The sequence below is a fragment of the Drosophila takahashii genome, chromosome 3R (genome assembly GCF_030179915.1).
Source record: "Drosophila takahashii strain IR98-3 E-12201 chromosome 3R, DtakHiC1v2, whole genome shotgun sequence".
Taxonomy (NCBI): Eukaryota; Metazoa; Arthropoda; class Insecta; order Diptera; family Drosophilidae; genus Drosophila; species Drosophila takahashii.
The window spans coordinates 34,282,835-34,307,197 of record NC_091681.1 but is presented as its reverse complement, the minus strand read 5'-3'; the positions used below and the strand labels follow the sequence as shown (position 1 = coordinate 34,307,197).

Genomic DNA, 24,363 nt, shown 5'->3' with positions numbered 1-24,363 from the left:
GCCGCTTTACGAGCACTTCAAGTTTTATAGGACTTTTTCATTACTTTTCCGCTGGCCGAAATGAATGATGTGGCGACCTGCCGATTTCTGGTTTTTCTTGCCCTCCTCGCTTTTCCACTTTTCCCTTTCGATTTCGATTCGGTTTCCATTTCGCACTTTTTTGCTGGCTTTCACTGGCTGGGGCTTTCGGCTTTCGGCACATTAACGATATAAGCAGCGACTGACAGTCGAAGGAGGAAGAGGAGTCGCCAGGACACGCCAACTGCTTTGCACGCACGACTGCCGGTTGTCCTTTGTGCCCCTATCCCTATTCCGTGTGTCCTTTGTTGGCTTTAATGCGGCTTAAACGCCACTCGTCGAATGGATTTTTCACCCTCGGGGCGCTTTAAAGCCAAACCCCTCCCCCACCCACATGGCCAACTAATTACATGTTTAGATGTCCCCAAGGGCGGCATTCGGGGATATGTCAAAGAGCAATTAAAAATAATCGATATGCAACACCGGCAGGCGCACAAAAAGGCAAACCCTCGAAACTCAAACCCTGGATTCAATTAAATTTAGAACTCCGGCCCCCAAACGATAACCATTTTTCACAAAGGATTAGAGCTGTCGGCAACACGTCGGCACTTGGCAATTTTTGCAGCATTCGATTGTAGCTGTAGTTGTTTTTGGTTTCGCCCCTGCAAATTACATTTCCCCATGGGCCATGGTTTAAACCGCAGCAGCGCCAACTGTTTGTTTAATTAAATTGCAAAAGCAAAAGTAGAAAATTGCCCTATCCTCCCTATCACCTTTTTTGCAAAGTTATAAGCTAGCTGACCATCCGGCAGCAGCGAAAGCAGCAGCAGTCATTTGTATTAATTGAATAAGAATTACGCTATAATCCGATATACACAATATAGTCCGTTTGGACCATTTGGAGCGTTGGCCAAATGGCAGACATTTTGTCGGCACTTCATTTTACGAGTATATCCCTATGCCGTACATTTTATTTCTACGACCTCTCCGCTCCTTTTTGTGTGCTTTTATATCGCGTTTCTTTGGAAATTACGCCACCGCATACATAGACTGCTAGAAAATGGAATGGTAAAATTAAGTATCTGCATTATCAATACAAAATGTATTATTTAACATTATAATTAAATAGAAAACCTTTATATTTAAAAAGAAAAAAGATACATTTTGTTTATTTAATTTGAAAATTTTTGAATCAAGCTGGAAAATGTTAAAATGTTATTGAAAAACTTTTAAAAATTCTTAAATTAACTTTAATAGTTAAATTTCACATTTCCAAATTCCAAAGCAAAAAATATTAAATATTAAAAAATATTAAAATTGAATATGAATTTAATGGATTTCTTACTTTTTTATCAGTGTAGCTAAAGCCAGGAACCCCCGGCAATTGTTATTGAATCCGTCTAAATAAACGGAGAAGGAAACCCGAGGATGTGCGTTGTGCCCCTCTGACATGTGGCTTAAAAGGAAACCTGGAGAAATACAAGAAGTAGGGAATTTTCTTGTCTATAAATAGACGAGGGCATTTAAAATTCAAGTCTGGGCTTGCCTATTTTACCTGCCACCCTAATTAGCCTTAACGACAGCACATATTTTATATATTTTATCAATCCTTGACCCTGGGGCCCATTAGCAGGGGAAACTGTAAATTGTTTTCAATACTCGAAATTATTATTATATTATTAAATTATTCATGAGTGTGGCGGGGGCAGGCTGGTTGCCATCTGCCCGAGGGCACTTAAAATATGAAATATGACAGAAACATGCGAGATAGGAATCAGAACCGAGAAGCGAGAGTCGAGTCGTCGTCGTCCTCGCAAAGGAAAGGAGGGCAAGGAAAAGTAAGGCACATGACAGGATCCGTATCCCTCTGGCCTCTGGCTACAATCCTTGACGGGGGATGGGATGAAAGGGGTGGTGCTCTCTTGAGTGGCCAGGAAGTGGCTGGGAGGGAAACAGCTGGTTCCTGCCCCGTGCTGCATATTGTGCTTGCACGATAATCGCCTTTAAAGTTTCCACGTTAAAGCTGTCACTGTTCCGTGGTTAAGAGTCGTCTGTCGATGACATTCCACTTTCTTTTTCTTTCTCAATTTAACAGCGCGAAAAGGGCAAACTTCAGTGAATCATAACTGCGTTTAATTCAGCTCGTTAACTCTGTATTATTAGCAGAAAATCTCTGGGGATTTCAAAGCTCTCAATGAGGCCATGAATGCTATAAAAAATGGAGAAGCGTAATAAGGTTCAGTAGACTTTTTAAAAGCGAGATTGTTATTTAAAAGTATATAGCTTAGCATTAGAAATAGTTAAAGATGGTATAGAAATATTCTGTTTTTTTCTGTAATATTCTTTGTATTTCTAGATCTCTAAAACTAGCACTTAAGTTAGGGGATTTAATAAAATAGGTATGAAACTATTTGCTGCGCAGCAATGCGGATGGCAAATACTTGGTGAGCGGCGTGACAGCCTGGACCTGATTTTGTGCCTCATTCTGCTCCTGGACATTGATGGCAGCCGGTGCCGAGCTGAAGTCGAGGACAGGGGCTACGCCCTCATCCGAACTGCGAGAGCTGCCGCCCAGGGAGTCGAACTGCTGCTGGATGAGCTGCTGGGCGCGCACAGCATCCTCGGGAGTGCGGTACTTGACGAAGTGCACCTCGGGCTTGTGACTCTGGGCCTGGTTCTCGCTGGCCAAACGCTGGGCCAGTTGGCCCACATCCGCCTGCTTGCTTAGCACATAGATGGCCGTTCGCTGCTCACTGGCCTGCTTGGCCAACTGGAGGGCGGCGTTGGTGAGGCCCTGGTGTTCAGGCGACTTGATGAACAGCACTCGCAGATTCCGCTTCAGCATGCTGGCAATGTGCTCGGTGGCCTCGCGGTCCGCAAACTCATCCTCCGGGGCGGCATATGTGTAGAACTCCTTGCTGAACTCATCCGCTGCCGCGGGAATCTGTTGTTGCGACTCCTGCTGTTGCACCAACTGCTGCTGTTGCTGTTGCTGAATGGGCGTGGAACTAAATCCAGTGGCCTCTGCATCAATGAGTCCCGCAAAACGACGGTCGCCGGCAGCAGCTTGGTAATTGTAACCCAACTTGGCCGTCGAAACGGAGACAACAAGGCAAAGTAACTAGAAAAGAAAAAATAAATTAAATTAGAAAACATTTATAGAAATTGTAGAAGAATTTTGTGGCATTTTTCAACTAAAAAAATTCATTTGATTAAATCTTAAGCTTGCAATTGTCAACTATGTTTTTATAAAAGGAGTTATGATTATATTTACATCACTATTATCATTTATTGAAACTATTATTTAATAATCCCTTTATATTTCGCACTTTGATTCACTCTTAATATTTTCTTTTTATTTCACTTTTTTATAAACACTTATTATTATTTTTCCCAAGGGCTGCACTTGAATTCCGTCGCTTTTAAAACTCACCAGGAATCCACGCATCTTGGGCTTGAATATTCGATGTCTAGTGCTGAGGATCTGTTTACCACTCTTTAAGCTCGCTAACTGACGCCTGTCGTTTGCATTTCGATGATATTTATACAAGCCAAAGCCAAATGGGAAATTGGATGTTGGAAATGTGACAAATGATGGGCTTGCAATATGCGAGCGGTTTTTTTGAGTTGACTATCGGTATCGGGGGATCGGGATCGCATCGGTTTCCGTTTCATCTTCGGTTGCTGCAACTCTCGAGAGCTGCGCTGCGCACATTGGCAACAGTTAATCAACAGATAAATGAGCTTTTAAGCGTTGACACAAAACCCCGTCTCAAGTTACGGGAAGACACGGCAATGAACCTGTTTTTCTTTGGACCATGCAACCTTAGGGCGTTGCTTGTCTTACATAAATCTGCGGAACTACTCGTGTTTGGGCGGACGAACATCAAAGCCGCTATTTCTGCCACACACAAGAAATGAAATAAAAACCGTGCAAAATATGCATAATTAATTAATTAGCCGAGAGATTGCGATTTGCATTTTTTGCGGCAGGTTATGAACCCGGTTCGAAGCTCTCTTTTTTGAACCCCATCATCGAGTCGAGTCCATCAATAGCGTCAGTCAACGCTTTAATATCGACAATATCGGTGGAGTGTTTTTGTGGACTTAAGTTGGCTCAACAATATATTGCCCGAATATTCCCTGTCCGTCCGTAATCTTCACACATTGCCTCTCTCTGTTTCTCTGTTTAGCCGAGGAATGGGTTTCCTGGTTCTAGCCAAAACAACAAATGCCTTCAATTAGGTATAAATGGCGCACACACAGCACAGCACAAGACACAGGCATTGCATAAACAATATTTAACAATAAATAGACAAACAGATACAGAGACTGGCACACACAAACAGGCCAAAACGGCTCACTTCCTGCGACTGAGCAGTTTCTGGGCCAGTTAATTGTTCTGATTGTTTCACATAAATCTCCAGAGTGTTTATACGTATGTGCGTACAATGCTGACGATGTGCTCTAATTGATAAGGCGGTCTGAGAAACGTTCGAGCTACCAATTGAATTCATCATAAACTAGTTAAGCTGTACACAGAGAATCCAATAAAGTTAAAAGGAAAATTCCTACTCAGGTGGTTGAAATATTAAAATAGTTGAAATGTTTTGATTTGAGCTTATGAATTTTAAAATAATAGAAAGGCATTTGTAGAAATTATAAATGAGATGTGTATGTGAAAATAAATAAATCATAAATGATTTATTTGGAAAATATTTGAAAAGGGCTTTCTTAAAAAAGCAATCAGTAATTAAGATAGGTACTTTAATTTATTACGAATTAATTTCAGTAGTATGCAGCTATAAATTCCTCTCATAAATGATTTATTTGCAAATTATTTTGAGGACGTTTTCTTAAAAAAACAATCATAAATTAATATACCTTAATTTATTATGAATTAATTTCAGTACTATGTAGCTATAAATTCCTCTCATAAATGATTTATTTGGAAAATATTTCAAGGAGGTTTTCTTAAAAAAGCAATCATAAATTGATAAACTATAAATAAATTCATTTTAGTGGTATTATGTATTGCTCTCAGTGCACACCATTGTGAGCTTCAGATTTATCGGCCTAAATCACCAGAACATTCCATCAGACAGGCCGATCCGTCCGTCGACCATTGCTCGCCATGGCCAGGAGCAACAGGCTTCTCGGCCAGGCCCAAAACAATGCCCATTTATGCGCATAATGAGGAGTCATACATCAGGGATGACTACAGCTGCCGACGGCTGCTCATCATCCTCATTCTCATCCTGAAGCGTTGGATGAGGTTGAGGATGCGAATGCGGATGGGGCTGTGGAACTCCGAATGGCCAGTGGCCAGCATTTACATTTATAAATATGCATAATTTGTTAAAGGCCAAATGAAATCCTGAAAACGCCCTCGAGGGAGACTCGAGCAAAACGCTCTCCTAATTTAATCATTTTGCCCATTGGCACCGACGAATTCATTTAATTTGTTGCCAGGCAGGAATTGTGTGGGTGATAGCAGATAGCAGGGGGTGGAGGCCTACAAAAGGTGGTGCTTCAGGACCAAGTTTTCCATGGGGCAGCAAAACCTATCAGCCTATTGACAGTGACACCCGCAAAAAGCTGCGTGTTCATAAGTAAATAAACTGTCCCCGAGGCCAAAAGAAGGTATCAGTGTTTTCGGCTGGGTTGCCGGGATCCCTGATTCCCGATTCCTGAGACCATAGTTCGTTGTTCTGGTGATGGGCCGCCCTTGTTGTTTACTGTTTATCTTGGCACAGAAGACAAACAGAACTAGGGCCAAACAATGACAGTAACAATTTGGCAACAACGTCAAAAGTCGGTAGGATGATAAGATTTATTTATAGGACCAATCGCAGTGATTGGCTATTTAGAGGGCGGGGGTTGGAGTTCCTTTGTTGCCTTTGTTAATTAAAATTTTTTAGGGCACGTGTGCCCGAGGAAACGGGGCAATAAATCATGACATCAACAGCAACAGCAGGGGGGTGGCACAAAAACCACCCCACTCCCCAGGGGCGGCAACAACAATTACCGTCAGATAATCGGGGCCATTAATGTGGGGCGCCAAAAACACAAATCATGACAGCATTAAACAGAGGGAACAAATCGTATCTGAGTGGTCAAAGGTCAGCAGACCGTTATTACACACAATTAGGGGTGGCTAAATTACAGAACTATCGAAGACAGGGTGCTCAATTAAAGAGCAATTACCAAATATTAGCTAATGGTCAACGGTCGGCAGTCGACGGCAATTGACATTTGTGTCTGGAGCTCCAAAGTGAATTTCGCATGGCGCAAGTTGGCCAAGATAGCCAACATAGCCAAGAAAACCGAAAACAGAGCACCCGGGGCATTAATATTAATGAACTGCTCACACACGCGACCCCGGGCAGTTCATTAAAGTGTCAAACACTTTGTCCCGCAGACATGTCCGAGTTTTCGGCTCTCTCTCCGGGGCCAAAAGAAAGTGGCCAAGAGAAACTGTGGCCGAAAACCTGTTGCTCTCTCTCCGATTGGAAGCTGTTGGCTGTTGGGAAGACAACTCAACTCAACTCCAAGCACCAAACACCAACGCCCAACTGACCCAAAAGCGGGCAAGCTGTCACTATTAATGTGTCATAAATCAAAAACTTGTTGGGAGCCATGTAAAAACGTAACATTTTTGCATATTGACCGGGCCCATGTAACCAAATAGCTTCCCAGTTACATTTTTTGCCACAATCGCCCTTGGTCAACCGATCCATCGATGGGCACATGATATCGCCGGCTAATTATGATTGATGGTTACCCAGTTTACAGGGTACAAGTTCAAATGAAGGGGATTTTTTTGGGCAGGGGGAGAAACCGTTTACAGAATTGCAATATTCCAATGAGATATATTTGACAGGGCGAGTAAATGGTCTTGAATATATTTTTTAAGGAACACTTGGACCTCCTGCCTTCTACTTGTGGCCACGTTTCTACGCGGCCTGTCTTGGACGCTAAAAACAATTAGTATGACAATTTATCATATGCCCGCAGCCAGATGATTTATGAAGGCCTAAAAACAACACGTAGCCGACACGTTGTGCGTTGTGTATACGCCATGGAGGCGCTCGGTGTGTCGGTATATGTATATGCTTCTGTGCGTTATATTTGCTTCTGGGGGTGCGTCACATGTTTGCCCATTTCCTTCCTTCCTGCGGCCTGCTTGTTGCCTTTGTGCTATGCAATTTCTAGTTAATAAATATTTCCGGCTACAAACACAAACGGAGCAACACAAAAACCGGTGGCAGGACACGCCCGCCGCCAAGGACCAAGGACTTCTAGGCGGATATCGCGCAATTAGTTGAGTCAACAATTAAAACTGTTGCCCTTTTTTCACACAAGAGTGCAAATTTGTCGTGGCCATTATTAGAATATATATATAGGGAAAAAACTATAAATCACTCGCAATTAAATAGATACGAAAAGGAAATAGCTGCGAAATATTTCCCAAAATATTGCGTCATATTCAATGTGATTTTGCTATGGAGTGAACCTCAGCAGGACGGTAATCCCTTGAACCCCACATCCTGCAGCTATCACATGCCCATTCTGGCATATTAATTGGCTTTCATTAATTATATTTTGAAAGCGTGTCCGGGACATGGCCGAAATAGTGTTCCATAATTAATTGATGTTCATAATATTAAGGAAACGCATATAAAGTGTGGTCATTTAATTCCCCAGCAGGGTCCTTTATCCAACGGAACAAAGCTCAAAAGTATCTCCTTTGGTCAGGAAAAGCTTATTTATGTTTCCAAATTCAAACGTTCTCCAAAAGCTTGCTGATAACTTTTTGTAGAGTATCCTGTACACAAACAAAAAGTGTAGAAAAACAATAAGGGAAGCTTTCAAGCTTACAGCTTTACACTAAGACAAATTAATTAAAATTGTAAAATATATTTGAAACATTCTAAAATATTTACGATAGGCCAAACATTTCGACAAAACCAATGAGTAATTGTCTAACATTTTGTTAACTCCCTCTCTCGAATATTATAATCAAATCTCTAATTGTTTAAAGATTTAAACTATTTTTCAAAGTTAGTAGAATAGTAACAAAATTTTAAAAATCAAGCTCCAATTATTTTTAAAGATTTAGTATCACCCTTATCCCAAGTCCCAAATCAAACACTTTCAATCCGTTTTTTCTTAACTTTTATTTACAAAATTAAATTCTCTTTCTGTTCAATTACATGGAAATGACAAATCCGCACCAAAAGACAAAAATATTGAGCGCTATGGGAAATAATTAAGTATGCAATCATCGATCGGTATCGGTGTTCGATGCATCTAGCATTCACACTTCTTTTCGTATAGTTCCGAGTGGTATGGTGCATCTATGGGGTGCTACTGCTTTGTATCTACAACATCAAAGTTCAACTTAACGGCCACATAAGATGCTCCTTGCGTTTATTTTTTGCGGTATATATGTATATATATATACGTATCATACATTTATGCATATATAGTTAAATATTCGGTGTATGTATATAATGGTTATGCCACAACATCACTTCTTCGCGTGGTTTTTGATTAATAATTACACATGTATGTACTGCATATATATAATTTGCTGTTTTTCATTCCTCTCACGCACATTATCGATAAACTTTAACAATGCGCTTTATCTCAGTTATTAGACTAGGTAAAACAATCTGTATCTGTATCTTTATCCGACGTTACGTGCTAAACTCGCTGCTCACCATTCAAGGTTCTGCACTTGTACTTTAACATTTGTTCATGTTTTTTCTGCATAACACTCGCTCCGTTTTACGTTACAATCGCTTGTTAATTAATGTTACTATGTTGTGGTTTTTTTGGCCCCCGAAAGAAACTGAAAGGAAAACTATGTATGTAAATGCATTTCACACGTACGAGTCGTCGTCGAAATTCGAAATAAAATCTGAATTCGGCTTGCAACCAAAGTGAAGCGACAAACTTGTTCCGCATTAATGGGATTAACATTTTATGTTTTGCTAAGTTTCCTTTAAGTACATATGTATATGCATGTAGGTATATTCGTGTGTGTATATATATATATATAGTATGGAAAACAAAGGACGTAGCTTTAAAATACGTGTAAATACTTTGTTTAGTTTTTTTTGTATTTTATACTAGAATAGATTTAAGAGACTAACGGCATAGGACGCAGTTAAAGATAGGGTATGTATACATATAGATATTACACATTTACATAGGGTTGTTTATCCTGGGTTTCTTTGTTCTAGTTGGTTTTCCACATCATATCTCTATTTCCCGCCTCCGCACCTTTCGAATACCTGCTATACCTGTTTTCTTTTTGTTCTTATTTTGTGGTTGTTTTTGATATTCACTACAGAGTTTGCTAGGACACTCAACGGATCATGGTGTTGAGTGCAGGATTTACGCGAATCCTCTTGTTTTTCTACTGTGGTAAATGTGCGCTTTGCAATTTCCAGAAATAATTTAAACAGCGAATGAAACGATTAGCTTAGCTCATCAAACAAAAAATCTAATTACACGAATCGAAATGATAACCAAACATCCCTTGCTTACATAAATGAACTTTTAGTTCGACAGATCCAAAGCAAATATTTGAAGTTACATGAAAAAGGAAAGAAACGCAATCGAAATCAATAGAGTTTAATCTCAATCAATCCTATTCCAAAATAAAACACAGCCAGCACTTTTATTGAACCTCGCGCTAAACTCGTTGATAAAACGCCAAGCTGCCTAATGGACGTCGCTACGCGGATGTTTATCTGGACCTGACCTCTGACCCTCGGCCTCGCGACCCGCCCTACTTCATCTTCTTGTCCTCGTGCGCCTTCTTCACAATGGCCAGCTTGGAGTGCGGCGATGAGGGGTGCAGGGTGCGGTAGGGCGCCTCCTTGGTGCCATGAAGGACCAAGGACCATTCCAGCAGATTGCCATGTCGGGTTTGCGGCGAGTTGAAGCGTGCCTGTGGGCGGGTATTCGTTTAGATAACGTGACTAAATATATGCGACCCAATATCTCACCTCCAGTTTCCAGGTGCCCTGCGGATACTCGCCCCACGAGTGAGTGGTCATGAAGGGCCATTTGGTGAAGCCATCGCGGTGGTCGTCATCGTTGGCTCGCCTCGACAGGATCATGGATCTGCGGGAAAATAAATTATATTAAATTATTTGACTTACATAAAAGCAAAATAAATCTTATCGTAAGAAAAGAAAGTATTTTCAGTATGAAAAAATAAATGAAGAACAAATCTATTTCAAGAAAATCAGGATAGCAATTCCTAGCAATTATTTAAATTTAATTTAAATTTACAGAACTTTACTTCAATATAGTCTTATAATTTTCCAATTGTTAGAGGAATTTTGTTTTCATAATGTATACATCATACTTTATAATATCAAATCGTAACTTGAATTTCTAGCACTTGGACTACCTCCTACTTAAGAGCAACATACTTAAATATGGTAAATTTGTTGTGTAATTTTATGAAATAAATTCTTTAACTCACTTGGTACCCATGGGAGAGGTAAGGAACAGCTCCAGATCTCCTCGTCGTGAGGCGTTCGCCGAGATGACCGCCTGAACGTGTTCCAAGTAGTTGACTTCCGTGTCAGTGCCCTTGCAGGCATCCGTTTTGATCTCCCAGAAGAGCGAGCGACCCATAACGATGGCCCTGGGATGAAGGACAAAAAGGTTAAGCTGGATAAGGCCAGGAAGTATTCCATGTTGTACTCACTGTGGCTGGGTGAGCTCGCCCGCCTCGCAGTGGTAACGCGGTGGCACTGCATGCCACTGCTTGGATAGTGTGACCATGGCTCCCGCATCCAGCACGCCGAACCCGAAGAGGTGGTTGAACTCCAAGCCCACGCCGTTCATTGTCCAGTGGAAGCGGTTCTTGGCATCGAACAGCGAGTTGCGCTTCGATGTCAGCACCGTCAGATGCTGGATGTCGCGCCAAGTCAGCTGTGGGCTGTGAAGGTTGTGTGGGTTGAAGCGGGATTAGCATAAATTCATAAAGTGACAAAAGGAGTGCACTCGAAAAATTATTAGGGAATTCTTGCATCTTCGTTTTGAATTTAAACTTCATTAAAATGTTACTGTAACTTTTCTCATATAATGTTTTTTTCTGTAGATTAAATTTTTGTTACATTGGTTTTTTTAACAATATGAAAACCATTCAAACGCAAATCAATAAAACCGAAAAATTAGGAAACCGTAAATATAAATATTTTTTAACCTTGAATTTTAAACGCTAAGCTCAAGAGAAATATTTACTCTTAGATAAGAAATTGTAATGAATTAGTTAGAATAATGATAAGGATTTTTTCCAGACTATTTTTCGAGTGTATCAATCTCAGGGGAAGAAGCCGAAAGGCGGGGCATTTGGGGATTACTCACTTGGCCTCCAAGGCCAGGGCGAAGACGCCCGCTGCTTCGGGCGCCGCCGCACTGGTGCCCGAGTGGGTGGTCGTGCACTTGCCGTAGAGGTCCGTGGTGGCAACGCCCGTGTTGGGGTCCTTGGCTCCGTTGCTGAACGTGGACGCCAGCGTGGAGCTGCAGCTCTCGTCGTAGTGGGCATTCTGGCCGTCGTTAATGGCGCTGTTAATGGAAATGGTCCACATGGAGGCGGCGTAGCCGTCGCAGTTGCAGTCGTCCTCCTCGCCGCCGTCGCCGGAGGCCCAGACGTAGATGTTGCCCAGGCCATTTCGACCCTGCGGGTGGTTTCGAAAGATTAGCCATAAATTCTTGGACCCCTGAATCCTCCGACAACAAACATACCTCATTGACGCCCTGGACTATCGCTCGCATGGTGGCATTCCGGGGACCGTCGACCGTCTTGCCATCGTCGGTGGGACCCCAGGAGGCGCTGTAGATGTGGATTTTGTGCGGCTCGTGGCCCATGGAGTTGGCCTCGATTAGGTCCGTCATGTAGGGCTGATCCAGCATGCGAATGCCTGCGGAGCGGGCGATAAGTATGCATTAAATCTAATGGCGGAAATTATAAATCAATATTTATACGACCCACGAACCACCGACCGTCACTTTCACTTGGCGCTTTATGGCAATCGTAAAAATTGCACTGCACTTCCCGGCTTCGAAATTTTCCCGGATTTTTCACATGATTTCTCCCTTGGCGAGCGATAAAAAATGACAGATAACGCGGCTGGATTTCTGTGACCACACTTGTTGCCGCCTCATTCCCGGTTCCCCATTCCCAAGGGGAAAAACAGCCCCATTTCTTTTTCGAAATTCAATTTAAAACAACAGAACACGGCCCATGAACTTTCCCACTTAATAACGCACATAGCTGTGCAGCTGCCAATTGATTCACACCACGCTTCTTCGCGGATTACGCGGCGTATGCGTAATGCGATTTATCAGCCAAAATTCAGGAAAAAAACACTTTCGAGGTCAGGACCTCGAAGACGTCGCATATATTTATACAGCGGATTGTGCCAAAGCCACTTACCTGCGATTTTGCTGTCATAAGCAACGCCAACGCCGCAAATTCCATTATCTCTGGCAGCAGCCACTTCGCCGGCACAACGAGTTCCATGACTGCAAAATATAGTAGAGATAGAGCATGAGTTGCGAAGGGTAAAAACATTTACAAAGAATCCTGCAGGTAAGCAGCTTAATAAAAAGTCCTCTCTATCCATTAAGCAGTGCGTATTATAAGTTGACACACAAACTACAGGGCTAAATGAATGGGGTCCCAACAGAAAATAGCACTTAATTCCACAACTGTCTTTCAATTAGTAAAAGTTTGCAGGCAGCTTATGCCATCAACTTGTAAATTCCATTTAAATCACATGACATAAACAAATTATTCTGTAAATTCTAGCCTGGCCATTAAGGACATTCCCCCCCCGAAATGTATTGACTTTTTCACTCACCTGTTGAACCAGTCGTCGGTGTATCGGGGATAGGGAAAGGGATCGTTGCTGCTGAAGTCATAACTGGCCTCGGCGTTCTGGAAAAGAGTAGATTTAACCAGATAAATTACGATTATATGTAGATACATGGGTAACAGGTAAGTACTTTTTGTTGTAGCTTTTGGGGTAATTCGTTCAGTTTATTTCGTAACATTTACATTTGGCCTTTTCTACACTCAGAGACCTTTTTCACAGAGAGAGAGCTGTTTAAATATGCAAGGCAGATAAGCACTTTGACAATAATGATGGTGCAAAGTTTTAATGTCGGCAAAAGTTTAAGCTTTTAGCTTCAATTTCCTGCCAACTTTTTTATACGCACACTGGGGGTTTCAACAGAAGCTAAATTGGATTGTATATATAGATATAAATAGGGCTACAATCCCACAATTGTTGGCCATGAATTTGCCACTGATATGTGCAGTAAGCCAAAATTTAATTAAAAGCTCGCAAATGTTATTACTCGGACTGAGGGGGTTGAAATTGAAAGGGTTTCATACTCACATAATTAAATTTCAGATCCGGATGCATGTAGTCCACGCCTGGGCGGCAAATGCAATAATAGAGTGAAAAGTTAATAAAATGGTATATTGGATTTATATTTTTCGCTTCCGAAAATAGGTATACTCACCATCATCCATGATGGCCGTTGTCACATTCTTTCCGGTGATTCCTTGGGCCCAGGCGGCCTGCACATTGAGATCCAATCGCACCTTTCCGCCATTCTGACCGGTGTTCTTGAGGTACCACTGCATGGGGAAGTACGGATCGGTGGGCTCCTCCTCAATCCGATTGGCCTCGCCCATTTTCAGGTCGAACTTCATGCCGTGAATGGCGGGCACCGCTGGCCGCAGTCCGCGTTTAACCCGCTTGAAGCCCGGCTGCTGAACGGCCGTGTGAACCTGTGTTTTCGATTATAGGAGAGCCCATTAGTGTTAAGGTCGCAGTGGTAACCGCAAATGGGTTAGGGTTAGACGGTATATAGGCCTATAGAAGAGCATCTGTCACAGAACAAAACCCATGTAAGACCCCCACATGCGGGTCATTGTTATGCGTGTGTGTTTCCCAATCTAAAGCTGTGCAAACAGCTGTGAACAGAAAGCAAAACGACCCAGTTTGCATGCCAATTTCCATATTGCGTCCTGCCTGTTTGTCTTTTGCATTTTGCACGGTGATTATCGACTATGGCCTAATGGCACGTTCCACTCCGGTGGACAAATGGACTTGCATCCAATCGCTATGCAATCAATGTCCTTTATGCACAACGGCAAGCAATGTCCGGTGGAAACTATTTTGGGAGCGAGGAATGAACTCTGGCATTTGATGTTCGTGCGAAAAAGCAGGCACATTGTTTTCGTGATGACCTACTTACACAGAGCGTAAAATTATCTCTTTGGTAAATTTTAAAGTCTACTTTGTTTAAAAAAAAAAAAAATCTGGTAAATTTAAATCTAAAATAAATAAAAACAAATAATTGAATTAAGTAATCGCTAAGTATTAGTTAACAGGATAATTGGCCACTGTAAATTATCAGTAAACTTTGAAAAAACTAGTCCATTATTATGAAATCGCTGAGAACAAATTCCAAAGCATCCAATTAATATTTATTTCCCTGCCTGCATCAATTCCATTGCATTGGGCACGTTTCTACCTTGTTTTCGCCTGAACTAGCAGTAAGTGAGCCAAGTGGCCAAAGTCTGTGCGCATTTTCCCTTTCGTCCTTGATGGGAATGGGAATTTTCTGCATTGCATTTCCACCTACTTACCGCCGGGTGGCTCTTGAGGGCCCGTGTGTGCGTCAGACTGCGCCGGGATCGGGCATGGGGAAGGGTCCTGTGCTTGAAATGATACTCGTGTCCATCGGCGCCGACCAGCTGTAAAGATTCGAGAATGCAGGGCAACATTTCATTAGACCTCGTGGCATTTTAATTGAGGAAAACACATTAATTCTGTGCTTGCTTTGCGCCTAGAAGCGAGACCCGTAATTGCGCCCTAATTGAGTTTGGGCCAAGCCATTCCTCACACACATTCTGCGTGGGAGTGTAGTGTGCCCATAATTGTGCTCTAAATTGCCAGTCATAATCATCATCTGCAGCAGGAGCTACTGAGCCCGAAGCAGCAGCAGCAACTTCAACATCATCATCATTAATTGGCTTTGGTAAATTGAGTGCCAGAATACTTGGCTTGGCCCCCAAGACTGAGCCAGTAATTTTCCGTTTTTTCCCCACTGCAATTTCAGTGAAAGGGATCTCGAGTTTCCACACGATACGTGCCGGGCCTTCGGGCCAAACCCACTTTCACTTGGCCAATGGCAGGCCGCCCTTGGGAATGTTTCACTATTTTTGGTCTACACGTAGGCAAAATGGTTGCGAGTCAAGATTGCAGACTCAAAGTCTTAAGAGAAATGGCTTTTCCCCGACAGAATGTATTTTAAAAGTAAAAAAAAAGAAATCATTGTTTTAAGGTGTGTAAAAGTATGCAATACTATTTTTGGAAACCAAAAGATTTATTGCATACTTTTAGACATGGAAACTAAAAGACTGATTGCATACTTTTAGACATTCTAATAAAGGATTTTAAATCTCTTGATATTTCTGTGACGAAACTTCGATATCCCCCATATTTTTCTTCCACTTTATTTCCCTCTGTGTACGTTTTCTGATCCGCCTGCAACATGTTGCTCATCTCTGAGCTATTGGACACTCAAATTGCGTTTGGCCAGCTGCTGGGCGTCGTTTAACTTTGCCCTTTTGGACGGGGCGACTGGCGTCCTGCATAATTCAGGCTTACATCGTGATTAATTAGCAGCTGTGCGGCATTGAGTGCCAACGCTATCAATTCATAATTCGCGCAAATGCGCCTCAATAAAACAGCATTAATGGGGGAACTGCGATGACAATACCCATCAATTTGCCTTGCTAGCGAAAAGGAACCCGCTGACTGCGAGTCTATTTTTAAAACGTGGCTCATTAACCAAGCCAGCCGCAAAATTATAAGGATGGTGACTTGAAAGGCTTCCCGGCTGCTGGTTGCTGCAGGGACCTCTAAGCACACGTGGGTAATTGCCTAAACCCTGCCGGAGACTTTGACTAAACAATGGGTTTTTGCAACCCGTCGGAGTTCCATCAACGTGAGCTTATGCAAAATCCGCCCACGCGGCTGTTTTAAGGATTCTCGCCCCGATTCGCAGAGCAGCATTAAATATGAATAAGGACATTTGGGCCAGCAAATTGAAGCAGAAGAATGCTTTTACTCCTTCGCGCCTGTTTCGGCGTTTATGGCTTTTCTGACCGCTGTCTGCAAACTTCCAATTCGGCCTCAACACTTTGGCCGCAAAGGAATGAGGGTTTCATGGGAAAGGGTTGCACGAAAGGCGGAATTTTCTTTGATCAACCGAAAATGCGTAGTTCCAAGTAAACGATGAAAGTGTTTAATAACACTATGCAGCATCAAAAATTAACCTCGATGAATGCTATATTTTTGGATTCGTTACGAATTCCCAAGTTAAACTGCTTTTTCCAAAGAGTTCCCCGACGCAAGGATTCTTAGCAAAAGGACCTCAAAGTTCGAAAAATGCTGAAATTGACAAACTTTGCGGAGTTCTCAGAGGCAAATGGATGCATGGCTTGGTTCGAAGTTAAAGTTTTTTAAAAGATACACCCTTTATCTTTCAAACCCCATACATAAAATAATTTTAAGATTTTTTTTAAGGCAGAAATAAATTCCAAAAAACATAGTCAAAAAACTGAAAAACATACAGCTGCGGTCAAAATAGTAGCAGTGTTGCCGCCTTGTGTTTTTAAAAGTTTAATGTTGTAATTTTTTCTTAGCCAATTAGTCTAATAGTAAAATTATAATCAATACAATATTACCAGGAAAAGATCAATTACAACAACAAACTTTTAAATACACAGGGCGGCAACACTACTACCATTTTGACCGCAGCTGTATACTTTTATGTTTTTTGACTATGCTTTCTAGAATATGTTACTGCCTTAAAAAAAATCTTAAACATTTTTTAAGTATGGGGTTTAAAAGATAAAGGGTGTATCTTTTAAAAAACTTTAACATCGAACCAAGCCATGCATCCATTTGCCTCTGAGAGCTCCGCAAAGTTGGCCAATTTCAGCATTTTTCGAACTTTGAGGTCCTTTTGCTAAGAATCCTTGCGTCGGGGAACTTTTTGGAAAACGCAGTTTAACTTGGGAATTCGTAACGAATCCAAAAATATAGCATCCATCGAGGTAAATTTAAAAAGCACTAAAAATGCTGCACAGTGTAATTTTCCAATAAAATTTACAAGCGAAATATGAACGCCCAGCGGCGTTTAAGAAAATAAATGAGAGCCAAAAGTACTCAAGCATTAAAGTTTATCTTAAAAATTCTTTATGGCATCTAGGTGTGATAATTAAATATATTTATTTATATTTTCTTTTAATTTTATCTCTATTATTTTAATTATTTTTTAGGACCAAAGTATGTAGTAATTCTGCTGTTCATTAAATTCAATAAATATATTCATTAATTAATATATATTTTTGTTGACTTTTGGTTTGTTGTTTGATGATTCATTAGGCCAACGTCTTGAACCCGAAACCGCGATTTCACTGTGTATATCAAACATAAATATTCCCGAAATTCGGTTTACATTTCCAGACTTTGTGTCACAAATTGATAAATTCCTAGCCAGCCACGTCAGCCATCGGCTCCACCCTTCCCTTCATCCAGGGAAAACTTGGAAGGAGTGAGGGTGCAAATGGGACACCACTGGTTTACTTAGGCGCCAAGTGCCGCGCATAAGTAAGCAGGGAAACAAAACATCAGCAGGGCGCGTAACTTGAGGGCCATCAATCCGTTGACTGCTGTCAATCACAGTTTTCCACAGACAGTTGAGGGAAGTTTGTCTATTTTTATGCCCTGTTAATTTGTGTGTAAATTACTCGATGGGTACTGCAACAGCTGGCCAGCTGGTTTGTTGGCTGTGTGTTTGGACTAGCCAGTTTAATGGACTTCCTAAGTGTGTTGCCAGAAAAAAGGAATAGATAGATAACGAAGATAGCATCGCGTATACGCACAGTGGGCCCACACACCCACATAAACCAGGGGGAATTAACTAATCTGGTCGACGGTCGACCACATGTCGCTAAATTGCTTGCATATTTTTAGATGTCCCCGCATAATTTGCGGATTTCTCTTCATGAGCCCAGCATATGGTATATGCCAAGTGAAAGTAAGAGTGAAAGTAAAAACAAAACCAGGATTTATGGGGAAGGAGAGGAGCTGAGCGTAAATATTAGGAGCAACAAAGCAAGGGACGTCTAATGTTGCGATATATAGCTGCCATTGTGTCTGTGTGCCTGGCTCGCCATTATAAATATAATGTGTCACACTGGGTGATAACGGGGGACTTCGTGGCAAGTGTGGCAGCTGTTCGCCACCCCCTTTTGTTTCAGTGTGTGTGCAAGCGAAGCCCACACGAAAAAAGCTCGTGTCTTTAGCCTGGCTGCCAAATTGGTGTCTATAATTAGTTGGCTGCCGCATTTAAATAGCGAATTTATTAACAAGAAGCCGTTCGTCGTCGACACTTGTTGCTTCGCCACCATCTTTTTTCTTTTAGCCATCTAAAAGGACAACAGCTGTGTAGTTACATCACTGCGATTGCTTTTGGTGTGGGCGTTTTTGTCGCCGGATCATGGCCACACTGACACGTCATCCCTCTTCGCCCGTCAGAATCAGAAATTTATGGATTTTCACTCGCCCCGCGCGAGAATTCATGAAAGGTGAATGAAAAACTCGCTGGAAAAGCTGAAATATCAGCAGATGCGCTGTACATGACAGCTTCCCCACGTTCATACATATATACAGTGTATTTATGTGCAGCAGATATTTCACAGTGCCTGCAAAAATAGCATACAACAATGGGCGTTTGCCTTGGGGCTCTGGGCTCTGGACTCTGAGCACACAATAAGGACTTTAACTTGTTAATACAGCCTCGCTTTGTTTACCTTAATCGAATTCTTGTTCGGCTCGGTCAACTGCCGACAGTACATTCAACAAGTTGAGCAAACAGAATTGCTTTTAAATTCCCCCGGAAGAGCTGATACAATATTTAGTTTTCAATGGCGAAATAAATTTTGTGCTTGTGTCTGACAGAAGAGTTTCGTGTTAAACGCTTATTGCTTCCTTGAGGGCGAAAACGCGTACTATTTTTGGGAAAGCAACTGGCACATCCCACGCCATACATTTTATTTATTTGCATGCATTAGCATATTCAATCTAAAAATACAGGACTCTGTATTGATTTTGTGCAACAAAAGCTGTATTAAAATTGTAATCTTTTCTTTGTTCTTTCTTAAAAGAAAATAATATTTTTTGAGTATATAATTAGTTTGTATAAGTAAATAAATATAAAAATTTTTTTGGTTTTGAAACCATTTAAAAAGGCATCTAAAAGTATGCCACAATTTGTTTTAAATGTGGAAGTCCGAAGTATACACCCCAAAAAGCGAAATTTTTGTTTACTGCATGCTTTTAGGCACTCATAAAAAGGATTTTAGGTCCTTAGAGATTTTTGGGGTTTTACCTAACGTCTAGGAAATCAATCACAATTTCGCTGACTTCCCATTCCGTTGAAAATTAGGCAACAGATTATGCGAACAGTATAATAAATACATCTCCGATAAAAGACATTACGCAATCGTCACATTTTATTTGTATCCGCATATTGAACGGCGTGAGGGAAAACCATTCATCAATTTGTTCGCCCAGTTAGTCAATTTTAGTTAACCGACGTCAGCAGCAGCAGCAGCCGTTTATCAAGGACAGTCGCAGTCACTTTATCAGAAGCTGGCCAATTTTTCTAGTGGCATTAGCCGTCAATAACTACTGGCATACACATAATATAATATAGATAGCGGAGCAGTCCGGGTTACAATGTGATAAATGTGTTCACGTTCGGCCGATTCGCACTGCAACGTGGCTAATTAGGAAAAATGGCTGTCCTCCCCATTTTTCCCCATTCCAATTAATCAATCAATCAATAATGGTGCGAGTCGTGTCAGTGCACTATTGTGTTTGCATAAATTATCGCTACAAGTGAAAATCACTTGTGCACTGAAATCACTGACATGGAAACCAAACAATGGCATTTAAACGTTGATATATAGAGAAAATCCGCATCAAGTGTTTTTTTTCCTTCCCCCTCGTTTTCTTCTGTCAAGAATGGCACTTTTATTCGATTGAAAAATTCAGGAAAAATACGCGAAAAACACGTCTGTCTTTTCTGCGTGAAAACAATGCAAATAAGAGTGCTTGGATTGACAGCTTGGCGATCCGCACAAATCCAGTCGTCAATAAATGGCATGCAAATTTGCAGAGTCTTAGAATTAGAGGACCTCGCAATGGCAGGTGGCAAGCAACAAATTGGAGAAATGCAAATGAGTGTCCTGGGCCGAAAGGACTCGTGAATAATTCAGCAGGATGCAGACGCAAAAGGCAAAGACAAACAGCTGCGCCGCACAAACTCGACTAATAAGCTTTGATTGAGGCTCTTGGCATGTGCCCGTGCTTGTGGCATTTGATTTGTTCATTGGCTTAAGTTGAATTCCAGTCTGAAATTGAATTTAAACTGCAAAGGAAGCTGAAAATTAATTATTTTCCCCTTTAAACTGGGTCAAAATGTAAGGCCAACAGCGGTGAAATGGTGGTAAGCTCTTAAGACGCTTTTCTATTGGGAGCAGGGCAGCTGCACACAATATATAATTATCTGTGGGCCACTCTGTTGACATTGACATGCCATCGCTGGGCAGGCGCACACACTGCGTATGAGAGATTTCTCAAAGCAAACAGTGGGGACTCGACACATTTTATGGGCCACCGAGCCAGCTGGCAGTTGGCTAATTAAATTTCAAGATTTTCATCTAATTTGGTTCGGAATGAAATTTGCCGCATGCCGCAAACAACAGCGAAAACTTCCAACCAAACTGACCTTTGACATTCGCTGGCGTGCACACGCAAAAAAAAGGAAAGAAAAAAGTAATTATGTATTGTGTGTTATTCACACACTCGTTTATCAACTGCAGACACTTTTGGTTTGAGGGGCTGAAAAGTTTTTTAATTATTTATAAAGAGCAAGCGGCACGTTTCGGTAGCTTTTTACTTTACTTTTTTTCCCGTGGCACTCGAAGTATTTTCCTTTGTTGAGGCCAAAATATTTGACAAAACTTAGGCTCGAGTGTTGATTTATTAAATTGTTTAGCCACTGTGGCAGCCCAAGGACGAAGGACGAAGGATCTGTGAAGAGGAGTGGAGTGTGTGCATTAGCGACACCTGTCCAACTGAGACACCTGTGCGAAACCCAGAGCAGCACGGTCCATTGGTTCCATTATGGCAGCTGATCCACGCTGAGCCAGGCAGCTTGTTTACAGCTTTTCTATTTATAGGACCTCCCCTTTTTCTAGCTCCCCCCATCAAATGAATATATTTCCCTGCAAAACATCGAGAAAAGTTAAACTACGCTCTTTGTGTGACCTTGTTTATGCGAAACCCGAAAACTTTCTAATTAGCATTAGTGCCTAATAAAATCCCAGTCCCTGCCGCTTATCATATGATATTTATAGTTTAAAACACATTTATCAAATTATATATATCTAGGGGACTAAATTGCGTAACACAATATCCCCAAATGCAAACGAAAAGAAGGCAAATATTTGCCAGATGTTGGGCTTCCGTCGTCACATTTTCACCGGGCCAAAGTAAAAAGTTGCCCCGTTTAAGGTAAAGTAACTTGGGTAATTTTATTGGGACAATGTCAACCTTTTAGTGTGAACAAAATTGAATGAAAATCTTTCAAAGAAAACTTGATTTGTGTTAAGTATTTCCCTGAAAATACTCGTTATATATTTATTTTATTCCTTTTTAAATCCCTTTAAGGGGAAATAAATTGCACTACCATTTCCATTTTAGTTTAAGGAACTACAGTCAGTAGCTGCAAGCGAAAAAGCCATTTTTAGAGTGCTGGTCATAAACCAGTGCAAGTGTTTGTGTCATAAACAGCAGCATAAATTCCTAACAGTGCAGGAAGCACACATCCTGTTTCCGTTCAAAATTTCTTAAATATTTTTCCTTTACTGGTTTATTTTTAGTACTTTAAATGCTGTGGGAAAACCAGCAGACAAAACTATTCAGAGCCAATTGCTGCATTAATAGTCGTAAAACTTCCATCTGTGAGAAATTGTTGTCATCTGGTTGGCCCCTTACAAAAGGCAGCCTTTGTCCTGCAAAGGACCATCGACCATGTATATGCCAGGGCTAAAAATAAATAAATAATGCGCCTGGACTTGGCCCACAACACTGCGTATACGTGATAAGGCATTGTGTGTGCAAGTGGGTGGTGTGTATGGTGTGTGTGTGCCTGCGGTTTTTGGGGCGAACCTTTTCCCAGGCATCTTGAACTCCAACTGCGTCTCTGTTTGTCCAGTGCTTTTCTCTTCATTTTTTTCCGCTGGAACCTTTGTTTGTCTTGTATTTGCCAACATATGCTAGCCTTGGGTTACAAATGTCCATGTCCGTGCCTTTAATTTGCAACCATCTGGGGCGAGAGAACGGCCACCGAATTTGTAAACTCGTTTTTCATTTGGCATAATAAATGAAAGGAAAACAGCGAGCGATAAGCAAACGGAGACGAATGTGCCAATGTCAGACCGCAAAGTCATTGGAGCATTTGTCTTCGAAGATCTACTCTTTTGCCGCTGGAAAGCACAAAAACAAAATACGGTTTGGTCTTTGTTTTTGCCTGGCCACGAGAAGTTTTTTAGCTCGTTGAGCTGCGAGATATGCAGGCCAACTACAAACTACGGTTACTTGCTGGCATCTTAATAAGGTCACAACACTCTTGCATAATTTATGAGGAAACTATGGCTTAGCAATATGAAACTATGCATAGCAGATGAGCGTTGACATTTCAGAGACTCCTGACAGATGTAGGACAAGCTTAGGGGAAGCAAATACTTTCTAGCTGTGAGAAATAATAAGGACATCTGAAGGGAAGATCCTTATTAACAACCAGGTCCATATCACGTATGAAAAAAATAAAAATATTTTATTAAATATTATTTTTATATTTTATTAGAGTTTTACCATGTATGTTATAAAATAAAAAAGTCCCTTGTTTAGTTTTAAAAGGGGAAATTGCTATCTAAATTTGAAATATTATATACAATTAAAAACCGCAACATTCTTGTTCTATACAAAATATTTTTAATATATTTTTGTTATCCCCAGAAAACGGAAACAGTCATTGGCTTCTTTGATAAATATTTATTTAATGATATTTATTCCCCATTAAAATGGCTCTTTCCTATAAAAAGTACTATCTTATAATATGAAAAACCCTTACCAATTTTGTTGACTTTTCTCTGTATGTCCATAAGCGTCTTGTAACAATCTGCTGTGGCTCCTGCAATCACTATTGTTGCTGCTGTTCTTGGGACTTAAGAGAGCTTTTCAAACAGTAACACCAAGTCGTGAAGGGAGAGGAGGAAGGGGGGACAAACAACTAACGCCTGTTGCCGTTGGCCACGTCAAAAGGAGTCCTGACTTAACGCTTTATGCAAGGATTTGGCTCACAGCCCGACAACGACGACAAGCGGCTCAAAAGGATGGTGGTTGGTGGTCGACAAGGGGGAGGGAAAAGCGGGTGAAATGCCCACTGACAGGTGAGTTTGTTGGCTTTTAAAGTTAGTACACATGAGCCAACATACACACTATGCATGCTCAAAGGCTTTCAGCTTCAGTTTCAGTTTGAGTCGGTAGGTAAACTTTTAATCATCGCAAAGACAACGAGGCAACTTTGCAAATTATTCTAGGCCAACCACTGGGCATAAAATTGCAGAGCTGCTGCTCATATCAAAAACTCCGCCAAGTGTGTGGGCACAAATCCTGCGTGGGCAGCAAGGAAGCATATGTATTTACTTGAGCAAGAAATTGACTTTCGCTTTCTTTGCTTTGCCTTCCTTTCTTTCCTTTATTTTTTTATTTTGTTGAATTTGTCGGCCAGCAATTACATTCAACGGGGCTACGAGATTTATTTAGATTTGCACGGCAATAGCTGACTGAATCTAACGTTTTACTGCCGATAAGGTCGTAACATCAAAGGCAATAAAATCTAAACACAGTCATCGTCAAACGTCCCGCAGATAAGACGACGCGGCGTATACGCAATATCGATTGGGATGAGAGCAAAAGTGAGTTTGCCCTGGGTGAAGCGCACACACTTTCGGTTTTCGGCTTTTTTTGGGATACATTTTGATTTGTATTCGGCGATAGCGTTTGACGTAGGAGCAACAGATTTCACTCGACTTATTTTTTTGTTACATTCTACATGTGCCGCAATTTTATTACAAGGGGCCACACC

The 24,363-nt window shown here is 41.3% G+C and overlaps 3 protein-coding genes across 5 annotated transcripts in view; 1 reads left to right on the top strand and 2 right to left on the bottom strand.

Annotated features, from left to right (window-relative positions):
* Window positions 1–2,328: 2,328 nt before the first annotated feature.
* On the bottom strand, window positions 2,329–3,466 carry TwdlQ (TweedleQ). Its single transcript, XM_017142852.3, has 2 exons — window positions 3,452–3,466; window positions 2,329–3,139 (listed from the first exon to the last, which is right to left on the bottom strand). Exons 1-2 carry the CDS (start codon window positions 3,464–3,466, stop codon window positions 2,426–2,428), a joined length of 729 nt encoding a protein of 242 aa, XP_016998341.2. The 3' UTR covers window positions 2,329–2,425.
* A 4,713-nt stretch (window positions 3,467–8,179) lies between these two features.
* amon (prohormone processing protease amontillado) overlaps window positions 8,180–24,363 on the bottom strand; it is an 18,532-nt gene continuing 2,348 nt past the window's right edge. The window contains exons 2-12 of one of the 2 annotated variants that reach the window (XM_017142939.3): window positions 14,717–14,824; window positions 13,582–13,852; window positions 13,455–13,492; window positions 12,915–12,991; window positions 12,488–12,576; window positions 11,797–11,972; window positions 11,416–11,729; window positions 10,754–10,987; window positions 10,526–10,690; window positions 10,041–10,158; window positions 8,180–9,982 (exon numbers count right to left, since the gene is read on the bottom strand). In XM_017142939.3, coding sequence (XP_016998428.2) covers window positions 9,821–9,982; window positions 10,041–10,158; window positions 10,526–10,690; window positions 10,754–10,987; window positions 11,416–11,729; window positions 11,797–11,972; window positions 12,488–12,576; window positions 12,915–12,991; window positions 13,455–13,492; window positions 13,582–13,852; window positions 14,717–14,824 — 1,752 coding nt within the window. In that variant the 3' untranslated portion in view covers window positions 8,180–9,820. Of the gene's footprint in view, window positions 9,983–10,040; window positions 10,159–10,525; window positions 10,691–10,753; window positions 10,988–11,415; window positions 11,730–11,796; window positions 11,973–12,487; window positions 12,577–12,914; window positions 12,992–13,059; window positions 13,123–13,454; window positions 13,493–13,581; window positions 13,853–14,716; window positions 14,825–24,363 lie in introns of those variants that run through there. The other variant, XM_070217975.1, reaches the window with a different exon arrangement.
* Window positions 12,996–24,363, top strand: part of Yif1 (Yip1d-interacting factor 1) — a 23,817-nt gene continuing 12,449 nt past the window's right edge. For both annotated transcript variants that reach the window (XR_011419506.1, XR_011419505.1), the window contains exon 1: window positions 12,996–13,051. The gene's annotated coding sequence lies outside the window, so the exon portion shown is untranslated. The remainder of the gene's footprint in view (window positions 13,052–24,363) is intronic.